The sequence below is a fragment of the Acinonyx jubatus genome, chromosome C2, assembly GCF_027475565.1.
Source record: "Acinonyx jubatus isolate Ajub_Pintada_27869175 chromosome C2, VMU_Ajub_asm_v1.0, whole genome shotgun sequence".
Lineage (NCBI taxonomy): Eukaryota > Metazoa > Chordata > Mammalia > Carnivora > Felidae > Acinonyx > Acinonyx jubatus.
The window spans coordinates 28,082,469-28,102,448 of NC_069384.1; the positions used below are offsets into that span (position 1 = coordinate 28,082,469).

General features: G+C 35.6%; 1 protein-coding gene across 2 annotated transcripts in view; it reads left to right on the forward strand.

The window, feature by feature from the left end:
- The window catches only part of NRIP1 (nuclear receptor interacting protein 1), a 49,076-nt gene extending 32,516 nt beyond the window's left edge, over positions 1-16,560 (forward strand). The window contains exon 2 of one of the 2 annotated variants that reach the window (XM_027077524.2): positions 9,234-16,560. In XM_027077524.2, the coding sequence (XP_026933325.1) occupies positions 9,581-13,048 (3,468 nt within the window). In that variant the 5' untranslated portion in view covers positions 9,234-9,580 and the 3' untranslated portion in view covers positions 13,049-16,560. The remainder of the gene's footprint in view (positions 1-9,233) is intronic. The other variant, XM_053220665.1, reaches the window with a different exon arrangement.
- The last annotated feature ends 3,420 nt before the right edge of the window (positions 16,561-19,980 follow it).

Here is a 19,980-nt window from a genome sequence, read left to right on the forward strand (position 1 = left end):
TATGATAGCATTATCAACTTTCTGGTTAACATGCTTGTCCTATTTATCAGCTACAATTTGATAAATTACTTGGAGTCATAGAAATAAAGTTTTAGGGTTGAAGAGGTCCTCACATACACATGTCTTTATATTGAACACTTGAGTCAGGCAAGCATTGGCGTGTCCTAGTGAGTCTCATTTAATAGAGAATGTGAATGACACAATTTTACTCCTATGGAAGCAGCTGACAGCAAGTTAAAGCTGATGGACCTCGAAGTCAGGAGCAAATTTGGCCTTGGGCAAAAATATGTAAGTCCCTCAGGTTGCAATGGAGAGCAATCTGGGCCGCTGTTTTACTCACACAGTGTCACTGGCTTTTGTTACCAACCTTTGAAGACTATTTACTATTTAAATTGAGAACCCCTGGGAGAGGGCAAGAAGCTCTTCTGTTCTATAATGTTGAGGCCCTCAGTTGAGCAAAATGTTTTCAGATAAGTTTATTTTCTTGGCACCCATCAAATTGTACAACCACACATCTGTCTTTGCACAAAGATAATACTACAAAGAAAGTTACTGTCTCAGAATTCAAATTACATCAAAGGACATTAATATCTATTCCTTTTTTCTCAATAGATTAGAAATGTATTCTAATAAATTTCAGTCATCCTTTCTTATCATGCCCTTATTATTCCCTGCTTGAAATGACAACAATTGAATGTGGTTTTTTTCCTTAAATTTTTTTCAAAAACCATCTTTTCTTTTTTCCCTTTTCTGTCATTTATTCTGCTCCTGTTGTAGTGATGATCAGTCTTTTAGACTGAGTTACTGAAACTAAATCTAAATTTAATAACTAGTTTCCATTTATATGTAAGACAGTTTTATTTATTTATTTTTTAAATTTTTTTAATGTTTATTTTTGAGAGAGAGAGAGAGAGACAGAGACAGAGTGTGATCAAGGGAGGGGCAGAGAGAGAGGGAGACACAGAACTCAAAGCAGGCTCCAAGCTCCGAGCGGTCAGTACAGAGCCCGACGCAGTGCTCAAATTCACCAACGTGAGTGAGATAATGACCTGAGCCGAAGTTGGGCGCTTTAACCGACTGAGACACCCACATGCCCCTATATGTAAGACAATTGTAAAGTGGAATAAAACAATAGTTATGATAATTAAAAGAATAGCAAATGATATTTATAATTTTTTTAGACACAATAACTCCATTTTTCAAATGTTTACAAATACTTAGAATTCTTTTGTTTTTCCAGCTTGAGAAGTAGTTGACATATGTCACTGTAATTTTACAGCACAGTGACTTGATTTTCATATATTGTGAAATGAATACTACCATACATTTAGCTGACTTCCATCTTCTCATATAAATACAATTTTTAAAAAAAGGAAAAAAAATTCTTCTCATTATGAGAACTCTTAGGATTTACTGTCTTAACAACTTTCCTATATATCATACAGCAATGCTAGCTCTAGTCATCATGCTGTGTGTTACATCCCAAGGACTTATTTATCTTATAACAGGAAGTCTGTATCTTTTGACCACCTTCCTCCCATCTCCCCTCCCCCCAACTCTCTGATTCTGGTAATGATAAGCGATAAGTGTGATCTCTTTGAGTTTGCTATTTTGTTTTGTTTTTGTTTTGGATTTTCCATATAAGTGATACCATATATGGTATCTGCCTTTCTCTGTCTGACTTATTATTTCACTTAGGATAATGCCTCAAAGGCCATCTATGTTGTCACAAATGGTAAGTTTCCTTGTTTTTTAATGGCTGAATGATATGCCATCATGTCTGTGTGTGTGTGTGTGTGTGTGTGTGTGTGTGTGTATTTCACAGCTACTTTGTTCATTCATCCATCCATGGACACTTAGCTTATCTCCATGTCTTGGCTTTTGTTAATAATACTGCTAGGAATAAGGGGATGCAGATATATTTTCAAATTAGTATTTTCATTGGCTTTGGATATATTCTCAGCAGTACAATTGCCAAATCGTATGATTGGTCTATTTTTAATTTTTGAGGATCCTCCATACTGTTTTCCATAGTGGCTGTACCAGTTTAAATCCCACCAAAAGTGCACAAGGACTTTTTTTCTCTGCATCCACATTAGCATTTGCTATGTCTTGTCCTTTGATGGTGGTCGTTCTAACAGGCATGAGGTGATAGCCCATTGTAATTTTAATTTGCATTTCCCTAATGACTACTGATACTGAGCATATTTTCACATACCTGTTGGCTCTCTGTATATCTTCTTTGGAGAAATGTCACTTCAGGTCCTTTGCCCTTTTTAAAAATGATTTATTTGCCGTTTTTGCTATTAAGTTGTATGAGTTCTTTATATTTTTTGGTTATTAACCCTTATCAGATATATGGCTTGTAAATATCTTTTCCCATTCCATCAGTTGTCTTTTCACTCTGTCGATGATTTATTTTGCTGTGCAGAAGCTTTTTAGTTTGATGTAGTATACTTATTTTTTTTATTTTATTGTTTGTGCTTTATTTTATTGCTAGGTGTTGTATCCTAAAACTCATTATCAAGACCCACATCAGGGAGCTTTATTCCTATGTTTTCTTCTAGGAATTTCATGATTTCAGATCATATATTTAAGTCTTTAATACATTTTGAGTTAATTTTGGGGAGTGGTAAAATATATGAGTCCAGGTTTATTCTTTTACATGTTATCCAATTATCCCCATACCATTAATTAAAAAGGCTGTCTTTTCTCCATTCAGTATTTTTGGCTCCGTTGTCAAAATATTAGTTGATCGTATATGCTTGAGTTTATTTTGGGGTTCTTTCTTCTGTCCCATTGGCCTGTTTGTTTTTATTCTAATACAAGCTATTTTGATGAGTGTAGCTTTATAGTATAGGTTGAAATCAAAAAGTGTGATGCCTCCTGCTTTATTCTACTTTCCTAGGGTATGTATGTATGTGTGTGTGTGTGTGTATATATATATATATATATATATATATATATATATATATTTTTTTTTTTTTTTTTTTTTACTATTTGGTATCTTTTGTGGTTTCATATAAATTTTAAGAGTGTTTTTTATTCTTCTATGAAAAAATTCCATTGGAATCTTGACAGGAATGGCATTAAGTTGATGGCTTTTGGTAGCGTTGACATTTTAGCAGTATTAATTGTTCCAGTCCGTGAACACAGGATACCTTTCCATTTATTTGTGTCTTCTTCCTTTTCTTTCATGAGTGTCTTGTAGTTTTCAGAGGAGAGATCATTCACTTCCTTAGTTAAATTTATTTCTAACTATTTTGTGACATTATAAATAGGATCGATTTCTTTTTCAGAAAATTCATTGCTAGTGTATAGAAATGCTGCTGATTTTTGTCGGTTAATTTTGTATCTTGCAATTTTTGCTGAACTTATTGATTACATCTAACAGTTTTTTGCTTGGTTGAATCTTTAGGATTTTCTATGTATAAAATCATTATAAATAGAGAAAGTTTTTACTTCTTCCTTTCTAATTCTGACACCTTTTATTTCTTTTTCTTGCCTAATTGCTCTACCTAGGACTAATACCATTTTAATAGGAGTGGTGAGATTGGACATCCTTGCCTTGCTCCTGATCTCAAAGCAAAAACTTTTAACTTTTCACCATTGAGTGTGCTGTTAGCTGTGGGTTTGTCATATAATGGCCTTTACTATGTTGAGAGGTTTCTTCTATGCCTATTTTTAACAAGTAGATGTTGAATTTTGTCAAATGCTTTTTCTGCATCCAGTGAGATGGTCATGATAATTTCATTCCATTAATGTAATGTATCACATTGATTGATTTTCTGGTGTTGAACCACCCATGCATCTCTGGGATTAGTCCCATTTGATCATGGTGAATGATTCTTTTAATATGCTGCCGAATTTGGTTTACTAGTATCTTACTGAAAATTTTTGTATCTATACTCATCATATATAATTCATCATTGTAGTTTTTTGTTTGTTTGTCTGGTAGTGACCTTTTTCTGGTTTTGGTATCAGGGTAATGCTGACCTCATAAAATGAGTTTGGCAGTGTTCCCTCATCTTTGACTTTTTGGAAGGGTTTGATAAGGATTGCTGTTAATTTTTCAAATGTTCCGTGAAATTCTGGTCCTGGGCTTTTCTTCATTGGGAGATATTTTAGCACTAATTTGATCGCCATACTAGTAATTGCTCTATTCAGATTTTCTATTTTTTTCCTGATTCAGTCTTTGGAAGTTGTATGTTTCTAGGAATGTTTCCATTTCATATAGGTTGTCAAGTTTGTTGGGAGTATAGTTGTTCATAGTAACCTCTTATGATCGTTTTCATTTCTGTGGTATCGGTATTGGTAGTATTTCCTTTTTCAGTTACAGTTTTGTTGACTTGGTTAAAAAATAACTTTCAATTTATAATAGGGGATTCACTGTAATCTTGACTTTTTAAAAAAGCCCCAGAACTCTTATCTGAAATGTTACTTTTTCTTTCTTGTTCTGTGAAATTAAGTGTTGAGTGCTATGTATTACAACTTTTCATAGGCCACTGGTTTGGAAAGCCTAATCTTACACATTTGGATAAAATGTTTGGTGTTACATCCTCCTGATAAATTTTTCTTGGATTTTGTTTCCTTTCAACTTTTAAATTTTTTTTCAAGGCCTCACCTTAGAGAACACCAAGAATTTTCTGAATTATTTACCTCAGTTTGTATTGTTTTAATAAAAGGTTCAATAATTAGGACTTTGGAATCTTCTTAAAACTTCGATATTTTTCTTCTAATCCTTAGTGAAACATCTTAATATTTTTCTTAGCCTTTTGTATAAAAAGCATCCCTAAAATAATCTACAGTGGAATTTAGGTAATGTTATCCAATAGGAGTTATTCTTGAATGTCACAAATAAGTAGACTTTCAGTTAATTTTACATTTTGAGGAACCAGAGCCAAAAATTGAAATGCTTATTAAAGTGGCATTGGAGAAATACGTTTAAATTCAGCAAACTGGTATTACTTGCTAATGCAAAATAAATTAGAAGAGATTTCACAGAAACAATTGGAAGTCATGAAGTGTTCACTAGACATAGTTTAACCACCATACAGAGTAACTTCATGGATGTTTAGTCATTGAAATGTGTTGTTAATGGAGAGTTTAATGACAAGTAAGATACTGTATCCTTTCCTTAAAAACAGCTGGAGGAAGACCTTTCTCATTATTTATGTGTTGTCAACCAAAAGTAGTCCTACATATAAGAATTCTATTAGATTCATCCTTCATTTATCCAAATAAAATTTTATTTTGCCATTTTCAAAAGTGGTTAAAAATTCAGATTTTCCCTTTACTTAATAAGCCATTTCCAAATAGAAAGTACAAAACACATTTCAATGAAATTAGTTTAACTTCCTCAAAGATCAATATAATACCCATTTGGGAATGGTTAATGTGCAAATTATTTACAACTATCTTATTGATTAAAACTCTAAATAAAAAAAGTTAGACTTCAACATAATTTCATATTTTTCAGGTACTTAAAAATGTAGCTTTTAAAAAATACTCTCTGAATTCAAGCATTTTACTAGATATTTAAATAAACTAGTCAGTGTGTTGAAGCTTGGATCTTTCTCCAAATCTGTGCATATGGTCAAGATTCCATGGAATTCTTTCACAGTTTAGTTTGATTTTATTGTGTTTTTAAATCTAGCAATTTTTTTTAACTGTAGGCTAGGTAGAGCAGTGAAAAGTCAATTTTATGAAATTTAAAAGGTTTTTATTCTTATAAACAATTTTAAATTAATAAAAGGAAGATTCAGTTTATAATTTTAACATTGTGAAGTAGTTGTACATGAATTTTACTAAATTGCCATGAAATACATTAATCCTTGATATACTCTCAGGCAGCATTCTTTAAAACATGTAATGTTAGTTTTTTAGTTGTTTTTTTTTTAATGTTTTATTTATTTTTTTGAGAGAAAGAAATAGCAAGCAGGGAGGGGCAGAGAGAGAGAGAGGGAGATAGAATCAGAAGGCTCCACGGTGTCAGCGCAGAGCCTATCATGGGACTCGAACCCACAAACCATGAGATTATTACCTGAGCTGAAATCAAGAGTCAGATGCTTAACCCACTGAGCCACCCAGGCACCACAAATCTGGTTTTAGATTTTGAAGCTTTTTTTTTTTTTTAATATTTCTAAGTAGTAGCAAGGATTATATGATTTATTCGTTCTTAAAGTTTTAATGAATGTATTTTTAATAGGAAAGAACAGTGTTATATTGCTATTACTATATATGTCTAATAGAACCTTTTATAAATCAAAGATACATTATTGGAACTTTAGTGATCTTAATTTTCCTATATCTATGTATATTTTTCCATTTTCTGATCTTGAGAATTGATTCATTATTTCCAGTTGTGCCAAATAAAGACTAAATAATAAGCCAAGGGAAAATAATAGAAGTGCCTAGAAGGATGATGCAATAATGAAATAAGTCATCACTGTATCATCTTCAGTTTCCTTATTGCATAGCCCATTAATTCTGTATCATTTCTCATGAATGTTTAAAAAGAAAAGTCTGGAGACACTGTCTTTGTAGTTTTCTTCTTCTGTTTTAAGTTTTTAGGAAACACAATAGAGAATTCAGTATTTTTCCTTCCCATCTATAATGTGAAAGAGAAGAAAGTTGGCATAGGAAGATGCTTCAATTAGATGAATCAGAGGATGGCTGCAAAGAGAATGATAGTTGTACTCTAGACATGAATGATGATGGTGACATTGAGTGCACAGGCAACATCACTGACTGTTGTCTTCAGAGGACAACATCCTAAATGAATTTTCTCAGACTCAAGAATCAATGAGTGAACAATATATATAGTTCAAAAGTATGGTTCTCATTTTCCCAGGTTTATTGAGATATAATTGACATATAACATTGTGAAGGTTTAAGGTGTACAACATGATGATTTGATATGCACATATATTGCAAAATGATTATCATAGTAAAGTTAGTTAATACATCTGTCACCTCACATTGTTCCCATAGCAGTATATTTCTAAAGACAAAAAGGAAATAGGGTACTTCCGTCTAGTCAGCTATTCAATAAGAAGGACTTCGTCACTCACTATTTCGTGACAAGAACCTCAACTGCCCTGTTTTGCTCAAAGGATGCATGGCAGTACTCTTTCCTCTCTTATCATGTTGGCACACCAAAATTTATTTCAAATGGTTCATAAGTGGACAATTATTGAAGGCTGGTATGTAAGAAAAGAGATTAGAAGAAAATAGATGACGTGGAAATGAGATAATCCATTGATTAATCGTTGTAACTGGCGTTAGAAAATCTAAAAATAAAATACATATTTTGCAGTTTACGGAACAAGGAAGATGTCTGTCCTCTCTTCAGCATAATTATGAGCTACCAAAGTTTTCCAAAGTAACACATTTTGATTTATACAGGTACAGAGAGCAGACCCAGAAGTGATAACGCCTGCCTCTTAGACACGTATTTGAAATCTGGAATTGATGTTTACAAGATATTTCCAAGTTCATGCATGACAGTTAACAAGCTGTCAGTTGCCCATATGGATATGTTGTCTTTCAAAACCAGGAAGATACGGAATTAAGAATGGGTTGGCTATGTGTAAATTCTTATTTAAAATTATAATGGATTTGTTTTTCATTATCTCTTCGTTCTTACTTTGTTATTTATAAATTGACTTAAATATTAATAAAATGCAACGATTTCTCCTGCTTCAGTTATTGAAAGGAAAGAAAAGGAAGTTTTCTGAAGAGATTTGGCTCACTGGATTCCCTGAAGAGTTTTTAATAGCAGAGTCTGAGTGAATTCAGGCCTTAAGTAGTCTCAGAGTTCCTAATTTCTTCAGCATTTCATTTTTTGCTAGAATGATGGTAGGTGTTGTGGCTGAGTGCCGCCTGAACCAGTGTCATAGGAAATACAATCTTTCATTTACAGAGTCATCTTATTAAAAAGCAGGTTTCTCTAAGAAGTTCTTTCCTCACCGTTTCATGTAATGGTGCTATTTGTAGAATTTCTTTCCAAAGAAAGTAATGAAAAACAACCACATTGACTTAGAATTTTCTGGAAGAAGTCAATTATCTTCCCTTCAAATCTATTCTAAATTCATTTCCTGCCCATTTTTCAACAGGATGCTGTGATAGCCTATTGTATACACATAGTTATACATCTTAGAGTAACCACATTTTCTAAACTAAAAGTAGGTACAAGTACCTTAACACATTTTTCTAAAGTAATGATTTTTATTTTAAAATCTTACAAAATTGTTTCAAATCACATACGATATTTTAATTTATTTATACTCAGTAATAGCAAAGCCACACAAAAAGAGATAGCATGCGTGGGGAGAAAAGTACTTTATATTAGGAACATCCTAGGAACTTGGGAGTTACAGGTTCACCCACAACCTATGTTCTGCATGTGCTCAGAATGGACCTCACATTAAAATTTCTACATAAAGCAAACGAGTAAAGATTTCAAAACAAACATTAAACCTCGGATACACTTGATGAGCATCTAGAGAATCCATCTCTTCTGTTTTTAATAAGTCATGGTAAAAATTATGGGTGAATAAGTTTGTGATTACACTTAAATGTTTATGAATATGACTAAGACTGTCATAGTTTGCATAGGCCCACAAAATACTTGTATTTGTTAGTGCTTCCATTTCTTTGAAAACAGAAATTCTACAGATCACTTGTGGAATGTGTGATGTTTCAAGGATGATGTCAGAAGTGCATCTCTCTTCAGTCCTCACCTCCACATCCAGCTCATCAGAGGGGTTCATGTCATGTTTGTCTCTTTTCTTGTTTTCTCCTGGACTGCTGCTTTTGTTCCTTCATAAGCTCCCAGGCACGTCAGAGAGCAAATTCTGGCTCCCTTACTATAAAAGAGACTTAGCATTCATATTACTTTGCAGAAAGAGCTCATGAAAATTCAGAAACTTTGTGCTCTTCGGAAGACAGTCCTGTAACACCTAAGTGCTTTCTCTAAATGATTTGATTGTTTTAACAATATGGATTAATTTATAGGCTTTCCAGTGGAGATTTCCGATCTAATAGGAATGGCAAAATATATTACTAAAGAAGTGACTGTAATGCATACATATGTATGTGTATTATGTTTATGTACACACACACATATATACAGAAACTTACACATATTTGATTCTTTTGCTTATAGGTATCATAATATAATTCTAGCTCTGTCCCTTCCTAACTTTTTTATGTATTTATTTATTTTTTAGAGCACTGATATTTGCATTTAATTGGAAGCAAGATGAAGAAGGAGCAGTGCATTCACTAAGGAGTCTGTCTGCTTGCTTCTGTAGACCTACGTATTAAGGAATTCTTCTGCTTCTTCTTGCTTAGGAGTTGATCTGCTCTGTGGTCCTACTGCTTTGGAGTTTGCCTGCTTTTTTTCTTGTCATTGCCAGAAGAAATCCTGGTTGGAGTGAAACAGTGCATCTCTGTCTAATTACCATGGAAGGTGATAAACTGACGCCCACTTATTAAAGTTACATCTCACTCCCCCACAGAAAACCATTCTTCAGCGTGACTAGAAACCAAGCCCTTGTGAACACTTCTATTGAACATGACTCATGGAGAAGAGCTTGGCTCTGATGTGCACCAGGATTCTATTGTTTTAACTTACTTAGAAGGATTACTAATGCATCAGGCAGCAGAGGGATCAGGGACTGCCGTTGACAAAAAGTCTGCTGGGCATAATGAAGACGATCAGAACTTTCACATTTCTGGCAGTGCATTTCCCACCTGTCAAAGTAATGGGCCCGTTCTCAATACACATTCACATCAGGGATCTGGCATGTTGCATCTCAAAAAAGCCAGGCTCTTGCAGTCTTCTGAGGACTGGAACGCAGCGAAGCGGAAGAGGCTGTCTGATTCCATCGTAAATTTAAACGTAAAGAAGGAAGCTTTGCTAGCTGGCATGGTTGACAATGTGCCTAAAGGCAAACAAGATAGCACATTACTGGCCTCTTTGCTTCAGTCATTCAGCTCTAGGCTGCAGACTGTTGCTCTGTCGCAACAAATTAGGCAGAGCCTCAAGGAGCAAGGATATGCCCTCAGTCATGACTCCTTAAAAGTGGAAAAAGATTTAAGGTGCTACGGTGTTGCGTCAAGTCACTTAAAAACTTTGTTGAAGAAAAGTAAAGCTAAAGATCAAAAGCCTGATACCAGTCTTCCTGACGTAACTAAGAACCTCATCGGAGATCGGTTCCCAGAGTCACCGCATCGTGTTGGACAAAGTGGGACAAAGGTCATGAGCGAACCCTTGTCGTGTGCTGCAAGATTGCAGGCGGTTGCAAGCATGGTGGAAAAAAGGGCTAGTCCTGCCACTTCCCCCAAACCTAGTGTTGCTTGCAGCCAGTTAGCATTACTCCTTTCGAGTGAAGCCCATTTGCAGCAGTATTCTCGAGAACATGCTTTAAAAACACAAAACGCCAGTCAGGCGGCGAGTGAGAGACTTGCTGCGATGGCCAGATTGCAGGAAAATGGCCAGAAGGATGTTGGCAGTTTCCAGCTCTCAAAAGGAATGTCAAGCCATCTCAATGGTCAGGCAAGAACATCATCAAGCAAACTAATGGCTAGCAAGAATACCACGTTTCAGAATCCGGTGGGTGTTCCCTCTTCCCCCAAAAATGCAGGCTATAAGAACTCACTGGAAAGAAACAGTATAAAACAAGCTGCTAGTAATAGTTTGCTTTTACATCTTCTTAAAAGCCAGACCATACCAAAGCCAATGAACGGACATAATCATAGTGAGAGAGGAAGCATTTTTGAGGATAGCAGTACACCTACAACCATTGATGAGTACTCAGATAACAATCCTAGCTTTACAGATGATAGCAGTGGCGATGAAAGTTCTTATTCCAACTGTGTTCCCATAGACTTGTCCTGCAAACATCGAATTGAGAAACCAGAACCCGACCAGCCTGTTTCTCTAGATAATTTAACTCAGTCCTTGCTAAACACTTGGGATCCCAAAGTCCCCAGTGTCGATCTCAAAGAAGATCAAGATACCTCAAAGAATTCCAAGCTAAATTCCCACCAGAAAGTAACACTTCTTCAATTGCTCCTTGGCCATAAGAATGAAGAAAGCGTCGAAAGAAACAGCAGTCCTCAGGAAGTACACAGTGATGTGACAAAGTTCGGTTCACAGAATTACACGAGGACTTCTGTAATAGAAAGCCCCAGTACAAACAGGACTACCCCAGTGAGCACTCCTCCATTACTGGGATCCTCAAAAGCAGAGTCTCCCATCAACCTTTCCCAACACTCTCTGGTCATCAAATGGAACTCCCCACCATATGCCTGCAGCTCTCAACCTGAAAAGCCAGCAAATACTGCATCTAACCACTTGATGGACCTTACGAAAAGCAAAGAATCGCAAGGAGAGAAACCAGTCCAAAACGAAGGTGCACAAAACTCTGCAACTTTCAGTGCCAGTAAACTGTTACAAAATTTAGCTCAGTGTGGAATGCAGTCTTCCGCAGCAGGAGAAGAGCAGAGACCTAGTAAGCAGCTGCTAAGTGTAAACACAGATAAACCTGTAGGCATGGTTGACAGATTAAATAGTCCTCTGCTCTCAAATAAAACAAATGCGGTTGAAGAAAATAAGGCATTTAGCAGTCCAGCAACAGGTCCCGAATCAGGACTTTCTGGTTCTGAAATAGAAAATCTGCTTGAAAGGCGCACTGTCCTCCAGTTGCTCCTGGGAAACCCCAACAAAGGGAAGAGTGAAAAGAAAGAGAAAATTCCCTTAAGAGATGAAAGCACTCAGGAACACACAGATAGAGCTTTAAATGAACAAATACTGATGGTAAAAATAAAATCTGAGCCTTGCGATGACTTACATATTCATAATACAAATGTGCACTTGAGCCACGACGCCAAGGGTGCCCCGTTCTTAGGTATGGCTCCTCCCGTGCAGAGAAGCACAGCTGCCTTACCAGTGCCCGAGGACTTTAAATCGGAGCCCGTTTCACCTCAGGATTTTTCTTTCTCAAAGAATGGTCTGTTAAGTCGATTGCTAAGACAGAATCAAGAGAGTTACCTGGCAGATGATCTGGACAATAGTCACAGAAATAGTGAACTGACACTTCTAGAATCAAAGAATCTTTGCATGGTTCCTAAGAAAAGGAAGCTTTACACGGAGCCTTTAGAAAATCCGTTTAAAAAGATGAAAAATAACATAGTCGATGCTGCAAACAGTCACAGTGCTTCAGAAGTGTTGTATGGGTCCTTGCTTAACCAGCAAGAGCTGAAATTTAACAAAAGTGATCTTGAATTTAAATATCCTGCCAGCCATGGTTCAGCCAGCGATGGTGAGCATAGGAGTTGGGCCAGAGAGAGCAAAAGCTTCAATGTTCTGAAACAGCTGCTTCTCTCAGAAAACTGTGTAAGAGATTTGTCCCAGCACAGGAGTAACTCTGTTGTCGAGAGTAAAAAGAAAGGACACAAAAATACTGTGACCAACAGCAAGCCTGAATTCAGCATTTCTTCTTTAAATGGACTGATGTACAGCTCCCCTCAGCCGAGCAGTTGCATGGATAGCAGGACATTTCCATACCCAGGGGGAGTAAAAACTCCCATGAGCCCTTCTTTTCCCGAGCACATGGGCTGTGCAGGGTCTAGACCAGAATCTGGGCTTTCGAATGGGTGTTCCATGACCAGTGAGAAGGGACCCATTAAGTGGGTTATCACAGATGCAGATAAGAATGAGTATGAAAAAGACTGTCCCAGACTGACCAAAACTAACCCAATACTGTATTACATGCTTCAGAAGGGAGGCAGTTCTGTTACCAGTCGAGAAACACAGGACAAGGACATTTGGAGGGAGCCCTCATCTGCTGAAAGCGTCTCACAGGTTACAATCAAAGAAGAGTTACTTCCTGCTGCAGAAACTAAAGCTTCTTTCTTTAATCTCAGAAGCCCTTACAATAGCCATCTGGGAAGTAATGCCTCTCGCCCACACAGCGCAAATGGAGAAGTTTATGGACTTCTGGGAAACGTGCTAACAATAAAAAAAGAATCAGAATAAAATGTACCTGCCATCCAGCTTTGGATCTTTTTAAAACTAATTAGTATGAACTTGAGATCTGTATAAATAAGAGCATGATTTGAGAAAAGCATGGTATAATTGAAACTTTTTTCATTTTGAAAAGTATTGGTTACTGGTGATGTTTAAATATGCATACTACTTTTTGCTTTACGTTAGATGTCATGAGGAAACTACTGAACTAGCAATTGGTTGTTTAACACTCTGTATGCATCAGACAACAACTGTGAGTAGCCTATGAATGAAATTCTTTTATAATCACAAATAATAGGCATAAATGAAAATGTAAATTTCCATCCATAGTGGATTAATGTATTTTACTGCCTTTATTAGGGTACTTTATTTTGCTTTGCAGAAGTCAGTCTACATAACACATGTGTTTTTAAGTCCAAATTGTTAAATAACTCTTTAAATGTTAATTATTGAATAAAAAAACCTAATTCACTTCTCATTATCCGATTCAAAAATAAAATAGAAAAAATATGCTTACATTTTTCACTTTTGCTAAAAAAAAATTTATTTTTAACTCTTGGAAGGGGTTTTGTGGTTCCCAATGTGTCTACCCCACCCCAGTCCTTTTCAATACCTAATTCTTTAAACCTTGTACTACTTAGTAAAAATTGATTACAACTGATGGAAGTTTGATAGATACTTAAAAACAAAAAAAAGGCAGATTTCCATTTTTGTATTTTAACTACTTTACTAAATTAATATTCCTCCTTTTACAGAATTAGGAAGTTAACATTTATCTTCAGGTGGTTTCCTGAATAGTTGAATATTTAAGAAGTTGTTTTTAACAGAAGCAAAATGGCTTTTCTTTGGACAATTTTCACCATCTCTTGTAAAACTTACTTCTCACCATTTCTGTGGTACCTGTGAGTCTTATGACCAGGGTTTCTTAAAAGCTGGACTCAGACCACCTGCATTCGAATCATCTGGAGCACTTGTTTTAAAATGCAGATTCCTAGACGGCATCTCAGATCTACAGAACAACAATCTGTGCTAAGTGGACCTGGGAATCTCCCATCTGCATCTTAACACACTCCCCAGATGTTTCTTCTGCATGTTGAAGTTTGAGAACCATTGCTTATGACTTTTCTCAGAACACAGGATTGTAAAAAAAACAAAAAACCAAAAAAAAAAAAAAAAACCCTATTTGATGCCTATATTTTCCCCAGTACAGTTATACATCAACCCAAAATTTGCAATATTGTAGTTCATATATAACCGCTATGTCTTTGGAAATCGGGTTCAGAATACTTTTTATGACAAAAATTGGGTGGAGGGGACAACTTTCATATCTGGCTCAACATCTCAGGAAAATCTGTGATTATTTATGTGTTCTAATGAGTAACATCTACTTAATTAGCCTTAGGGATGGAATAACAGGGCCACTTACCAAACTCAGGTGATTCCAGGATGGTTTGGACACTTCTCCTGAATACATCCTTAATTTCTATTAAAATCATTGTCCTAAGAACATTGCTGACAAAGGTGAAAATACTTACTTCAAACCCACGAATGGCACTAAACTCAGATTGACTAACAGAAAAGTAGAAAAGGCATGGCGTGACAGGAGTTGTACACAACCACTCCATTGGATCTATTATTTTAAAATAGTAATTAAAAGTAAACACGGGTGTTATCTTGGAAGAACTTACTATTGAGCCACATGGGGTTTTGATCTTGAAACGAATCCATGTAAGTGCAGTTTTTACAGTCCACCATTCATTCACCAGATATTTTTGTTTTTAAAAGTGAACCAGGTTTGCAACTGACCTATCAAAAAATCATTACATAATCAACTATTAATTAGAAGGATATCTATTTGAAGTTGTTCTACTTGAAGTTGTTTCTAAGATTTTTATATTAAAAATGGGCGTTATTTCCTAATATGATCCAAAACCCTAAGTGATTATTTTTTCTCAAAATGATTTGTAAATAGTTACTGGATATATTATAAAGCAGTAGTCAAGAGTGAATATTATGCTACATCATGGAGAGATGAAGGCATATGCTTATTCTGAAATGGAAATTCCACTGGCCAGTGAATATATTCTACTCCATCCCATATTTACTCTGTGACAATCTTGTGACAATATAAATGAGCTTTTAAGCAAGTCATTTTTTTCCTGCCATTATGAAAAGTCTGGAGCCTTAGAGGTAGGTTAGAAAAATTGTTGGTATTCCCTTTTGATTAGGGGAAAAGAGGCTTTTACAAAGGAGTGAAATTTAGGTCAAGGAAAAGGACATCAAGGGCCAGCATTGCTACATTTTTGTTTGTTTCTTTGGTTGGTTGGTTTTGTTATCATTATTAACAGTTAAAGGGATGAGGGTATATAATACGTAGATAAACATGACCACAAGAATGATGTTCTGATGTACTGGAGAATGTCCCCAATTTGAGTTTAGGGTGATTTTAAAGAAGAGTGGTGAGAAAGGGCATACATCCATATCCACTTTGTTTATGCATATGTAGATACAAGGATGCACATACACACGTTTTCAAGGACTATTTTAGATATCTAGACAATTTCTTCTTAATGAAGTCATTTGTGAAAGGGTACTACAGCTCTCATTGGCATCAGTAAGGTAGCATTACCTGTTTATTCTTTGGTACATCTTACAGAAGAGTAAACTGGTGAGAATATATATTATATATATATATATATATAATATGTATATATATATATAATATGTATATATATATATATAATATGTATATATATATATATTGACTTGTTACATGAAGATGTTAAAATCAGTTTTTAAAGGTGATGTAAATAGTGATTTCCTTAATGAAAAATACATATTTTGTATTGTTCTAATGCAACAGAAAAGCCTTTTAATCTCTTTGGTTTCTGTATATTCCATGTATAAGTGTAAATATAATCAGACAGGCTTAAAAATTGTGCATGTGTGTATACAGTTGCAAGTCTGGACAAATGTATAGAATAAACCCTTTATTTAAGTTGTGATTACCTGCTGCATGAAAAGTGCATGGGGGACCCTGTGCGTCTGTGCATTTGGCAAAATGTCTTAACAAGTCAGATCAGATGTCCGTCCCAACAGGACAGTATTCCATTTCCGGACATGACTTCTGTGGTTTAAGCTTTGTGAAAGAATGTGCTTTGAATCCAAGGGTCTTAAAACTTTTTAAAATCAAGTCAACCACTTTTCAACATAAAGAGTTCAGACAACTACTTTCATGAATTTTTTAATCCCATTGGAAATGTAACATTATACCAAGAGTGTTCCAGTATACTGGAATACAGGCACATTACCATTCATGATATGAATTCTGGGGTTTACACAACCAATTTTGATGCAATCTGCTTAGTAATATAATTTGTCATTTTTATTAGAAATTTAATTTCTTCATGTGATGTCATGAAACTGTACATACTGCAGTGTGAATTTTTTGTTTTGTTTTTTAATCTTTTAGTGTTTACTTCCTGCAGTGAATTTGAATAAATGAGAAAAAATGCATTGTCTTTGGTTTGAAATGACTTATTTTGTGGGCTTTCTCTGGTTTTTAGGTTTTCCATAAATATAAAAGTCTCTGGTTATGAAAATAGCAAGTCTTCAAGGATGCTTTGCCCTTCTTAGAAAAATTAAGGCGGTGGGGGGGAGGGGTGCGGCGAAGAAGAAGGTGGCCAGCAACTTAGTGTATCTAGAAGCAGAACAATTAAAGCATCTCTCAAAAAGATAGTCAGCCTACCTGTCCTCAATCCTGTTATTTGGTGTATAACTGAATGATCACTGTAGATTTTAAAAGGGAGAACGAATTTGTACAATGTTAAAAAATAAAGACTTGATGAATATTTGTTTTAAATTAAGATTTTATTAGAAGGTTTTTATCCAGTTTTCAATGAGTGTTATGTTTATTTTAAAATTAAAATGGTCTTCCATCACATTCCAAAAATGAATGTATATGTGTGTACACATGCATCCATATATATATGTATATATATATATAATAAAGGTATAGGTAATGAGCAATTGACAATGATAAGTGAAATACATGTGTAATAAATAATAGAGACCAATTTTTTTTATGGGAAAAAAACAATTTTTGTGAACTGACAGCCTGGGAACTTTTATTTTACAAATATGTTATTAATGATAATTTAGGAAGAAGGCATTTTCCCGAAATAAGTTTATATTTTCTGTCACTAAAATAAGTCTATTACAATAGTGAAAATTTTGCAGGTTCTCTCCTAACAGGTTTATAAACCTTGTCTAAAACATAACCGAGTAGCAGAAATACATTCAACTCTTCTACATTATTAAAATACTGAAAAAGTTAACACTTTGCTATAACATGCAGACACCATCTTTAGAGTCAGAGATGTGCAACCATGTTTTTTTGTTTGATCTATTGATTTATATTGTGAAAATACATAACAGGTGCACAGAGTAATTGCCTAGTAAGGGATTTTTTTTAAGTTTACCTATTTATTTATTTACGTAGTCTCTAAGCCCAATGTGAGGCTTGAACCCATGACCCCGAGATCAAGAGTTGCATATTCTTCTGACTGAGCCAGCCAGGCACCCCAAGGGATTTTTAAGAAGAGAACCAGTTAGGTCTTGACTACAAGATAGTGTCAGTGATTTAAATGTGGAGAGTCTTTAATAATCAAAGTTTTTTCTACTACTGGTATCACTAAGCTGTGACCTATTTGGTTATTAAAAATGGGTTTTAAATATTATTAAGCATGTCACTTTTTGTTTATTCCATGAAACTTAGAGGAGTATCTGACACCGGCACCTTGTAGGGTTGGTGGAGGAATCTATTGGTATTATTTAGCATTATCTTCTTTCTACATTTCTCTAAATGGTCCAGGACTATTTACAACATTTTAAAGACGCCATGTTATGGGTAAGTTTTGAAAAACCAGAATTAATGTACTCTTTTGAGTTGTAGCGGAATAATTGGAAATAAAATTCAAATCTTATAAATGTCAGCCCTGGGGAAATGCTGCTGCACATAAGATGTCGTCTTTGAGTAGCTAACAGGAAATATAAAAAACCCGAATTTTAAAATAGTGTACTTCTGCAGTCAGTCAGAGGAAGAGGATTTTTGAGCCATTCCAAGCAGTCTTTTTATAGCATTTTGTTGACACAAATACTTAGACAAATTCTGTCCTCCAATCTTTGCTTTTACCAAGCTTCATTGGTAGGTGCTCTAAACTTTGAGAAAAATTCATGTGGACTGTGTTTTACTCATTTTTGCTGATAGAGCATTCACCTGTGGAATCACTTCTGGAAAGGAAGTGGCCTAACACGTGTGGATGTCATAGCCTATAGTTTTGAAAACCACCAACAGGACCACAAAGGAGAGCCGAAGTGCCAGTCCACCGTATGAGATTGAATTTTCCCTTAGCTAATTAATATGAAATGGTAATATAAAGATAAAATAGTAAGATGACTTTCTTATAATTAGAAAACCACCCCTTTCTCCTGCGACTGAACGGGTTGCCTGTGGCAGCCATTATAGCTCATCTTTTCATAAGCAAGCTGCAAATCCTTGTAAGACTGTTTGCACCCCATTGGATGTGCCAGCTAGCCTTGCTGCATCTAGTAGTGTGCTCTCTGACTTCTGGCTCTGCCTGCATTTTCACACTTTTAGCTCATTGTCCTACCACCTAACACCTTCCTGCCCACCATCACCAAACATTCCAATGTCCATACCTTCCTAAGAATAATTCACTATTTCCTGAGCACATCCGCCTTCTTGGCATCAATGCCTTCAATCATAGAACATTGTCTGCCTAAAATACTTCCTTCCTTTCCCTCTCGTTCCCAATCCCAGCCCTGTAAACTTATATTTGTCTTTAAAACATAATAAATAATTACCTGCTGAAGGAAGCTCTTCTTCTGTGATTCCTTTAGGGCAGAGTGTTCAGCCCTCCATAATCCCATAATGCTTTGTGTAGACCTCTTTTATTGCACTCATTAGAGTAGTTAACCACTTACCTTGTATTCCTTCTAAAGTCAAGAAGTGTGTCTTCTAAATTTTACATTCAGTGGCAAGTCCAAATCCTAATAGATGGCAGTTACTCAATAAATTCTGCCCAGTCGGAAAATGAACAGAAGGTGATCTCTTCACACACAAAAAACAAAAGGCTTCCTCCCCTCACTGGTCTGGGACATGAACAAAGTCATTTATGTGGTAGGAACACGTCCATTTCCCTGAAGAACTGGCCAGCCTCCTCTAGCCCTAGAGCTAGTGATCTCTGTGGTCCAACCCAGGCATCCTCCCTTCTCTCTTCTCTAATCTACAGAAATTTGTTCTGCTATGAAATTCCTGATAAGGGGAGCTGGTCCTTGAAAGGACAATGGAAACTTTGGGGGTTTTGCCAGTAAAAGTCTAATTACCTGTTGTACCATATTTTCCTACAAATAGCCGTGAGCATCTTAGAAGTCTTGCCTTTTAGCAAAGAAACTATCAACTCTTCAAACACCATGGTGCTGAAATAGGCCTTGGGCAAGAATTCATGGCCTCTCCTGAGAATCATGAACATGTTTATGTTCCAGAGGGCTACCTTTGTCTGAACTATCCAAAACCAAACTCAGGCAGAACATGCTGTCTTGATAACTGTGGCACAAGTAACTCCTTGACGATAAGACCTTCAACCAGGGTAGGAGCTGGAATTAACATTAAGCTATTTTAGATTCTAAAGGAAATCTGGGTCCGTGTGGTGTAGAAATGCAAAAAAACCAGTGCCACATACGAACTAGTGCACTAGAATGAATATTCATTCATCAGAGGGCTTTGATGGCATTTAGCTATAAGACCAAATGGCCAGGTTCTAAGAGTTATTAGAAAAGTAAAACATTCAGTAATTAGGTGCTGAGTAAAGATGTGTTAAATTGATGTAAAAGCAGAAGCTCATTTCATATGTGTGGAA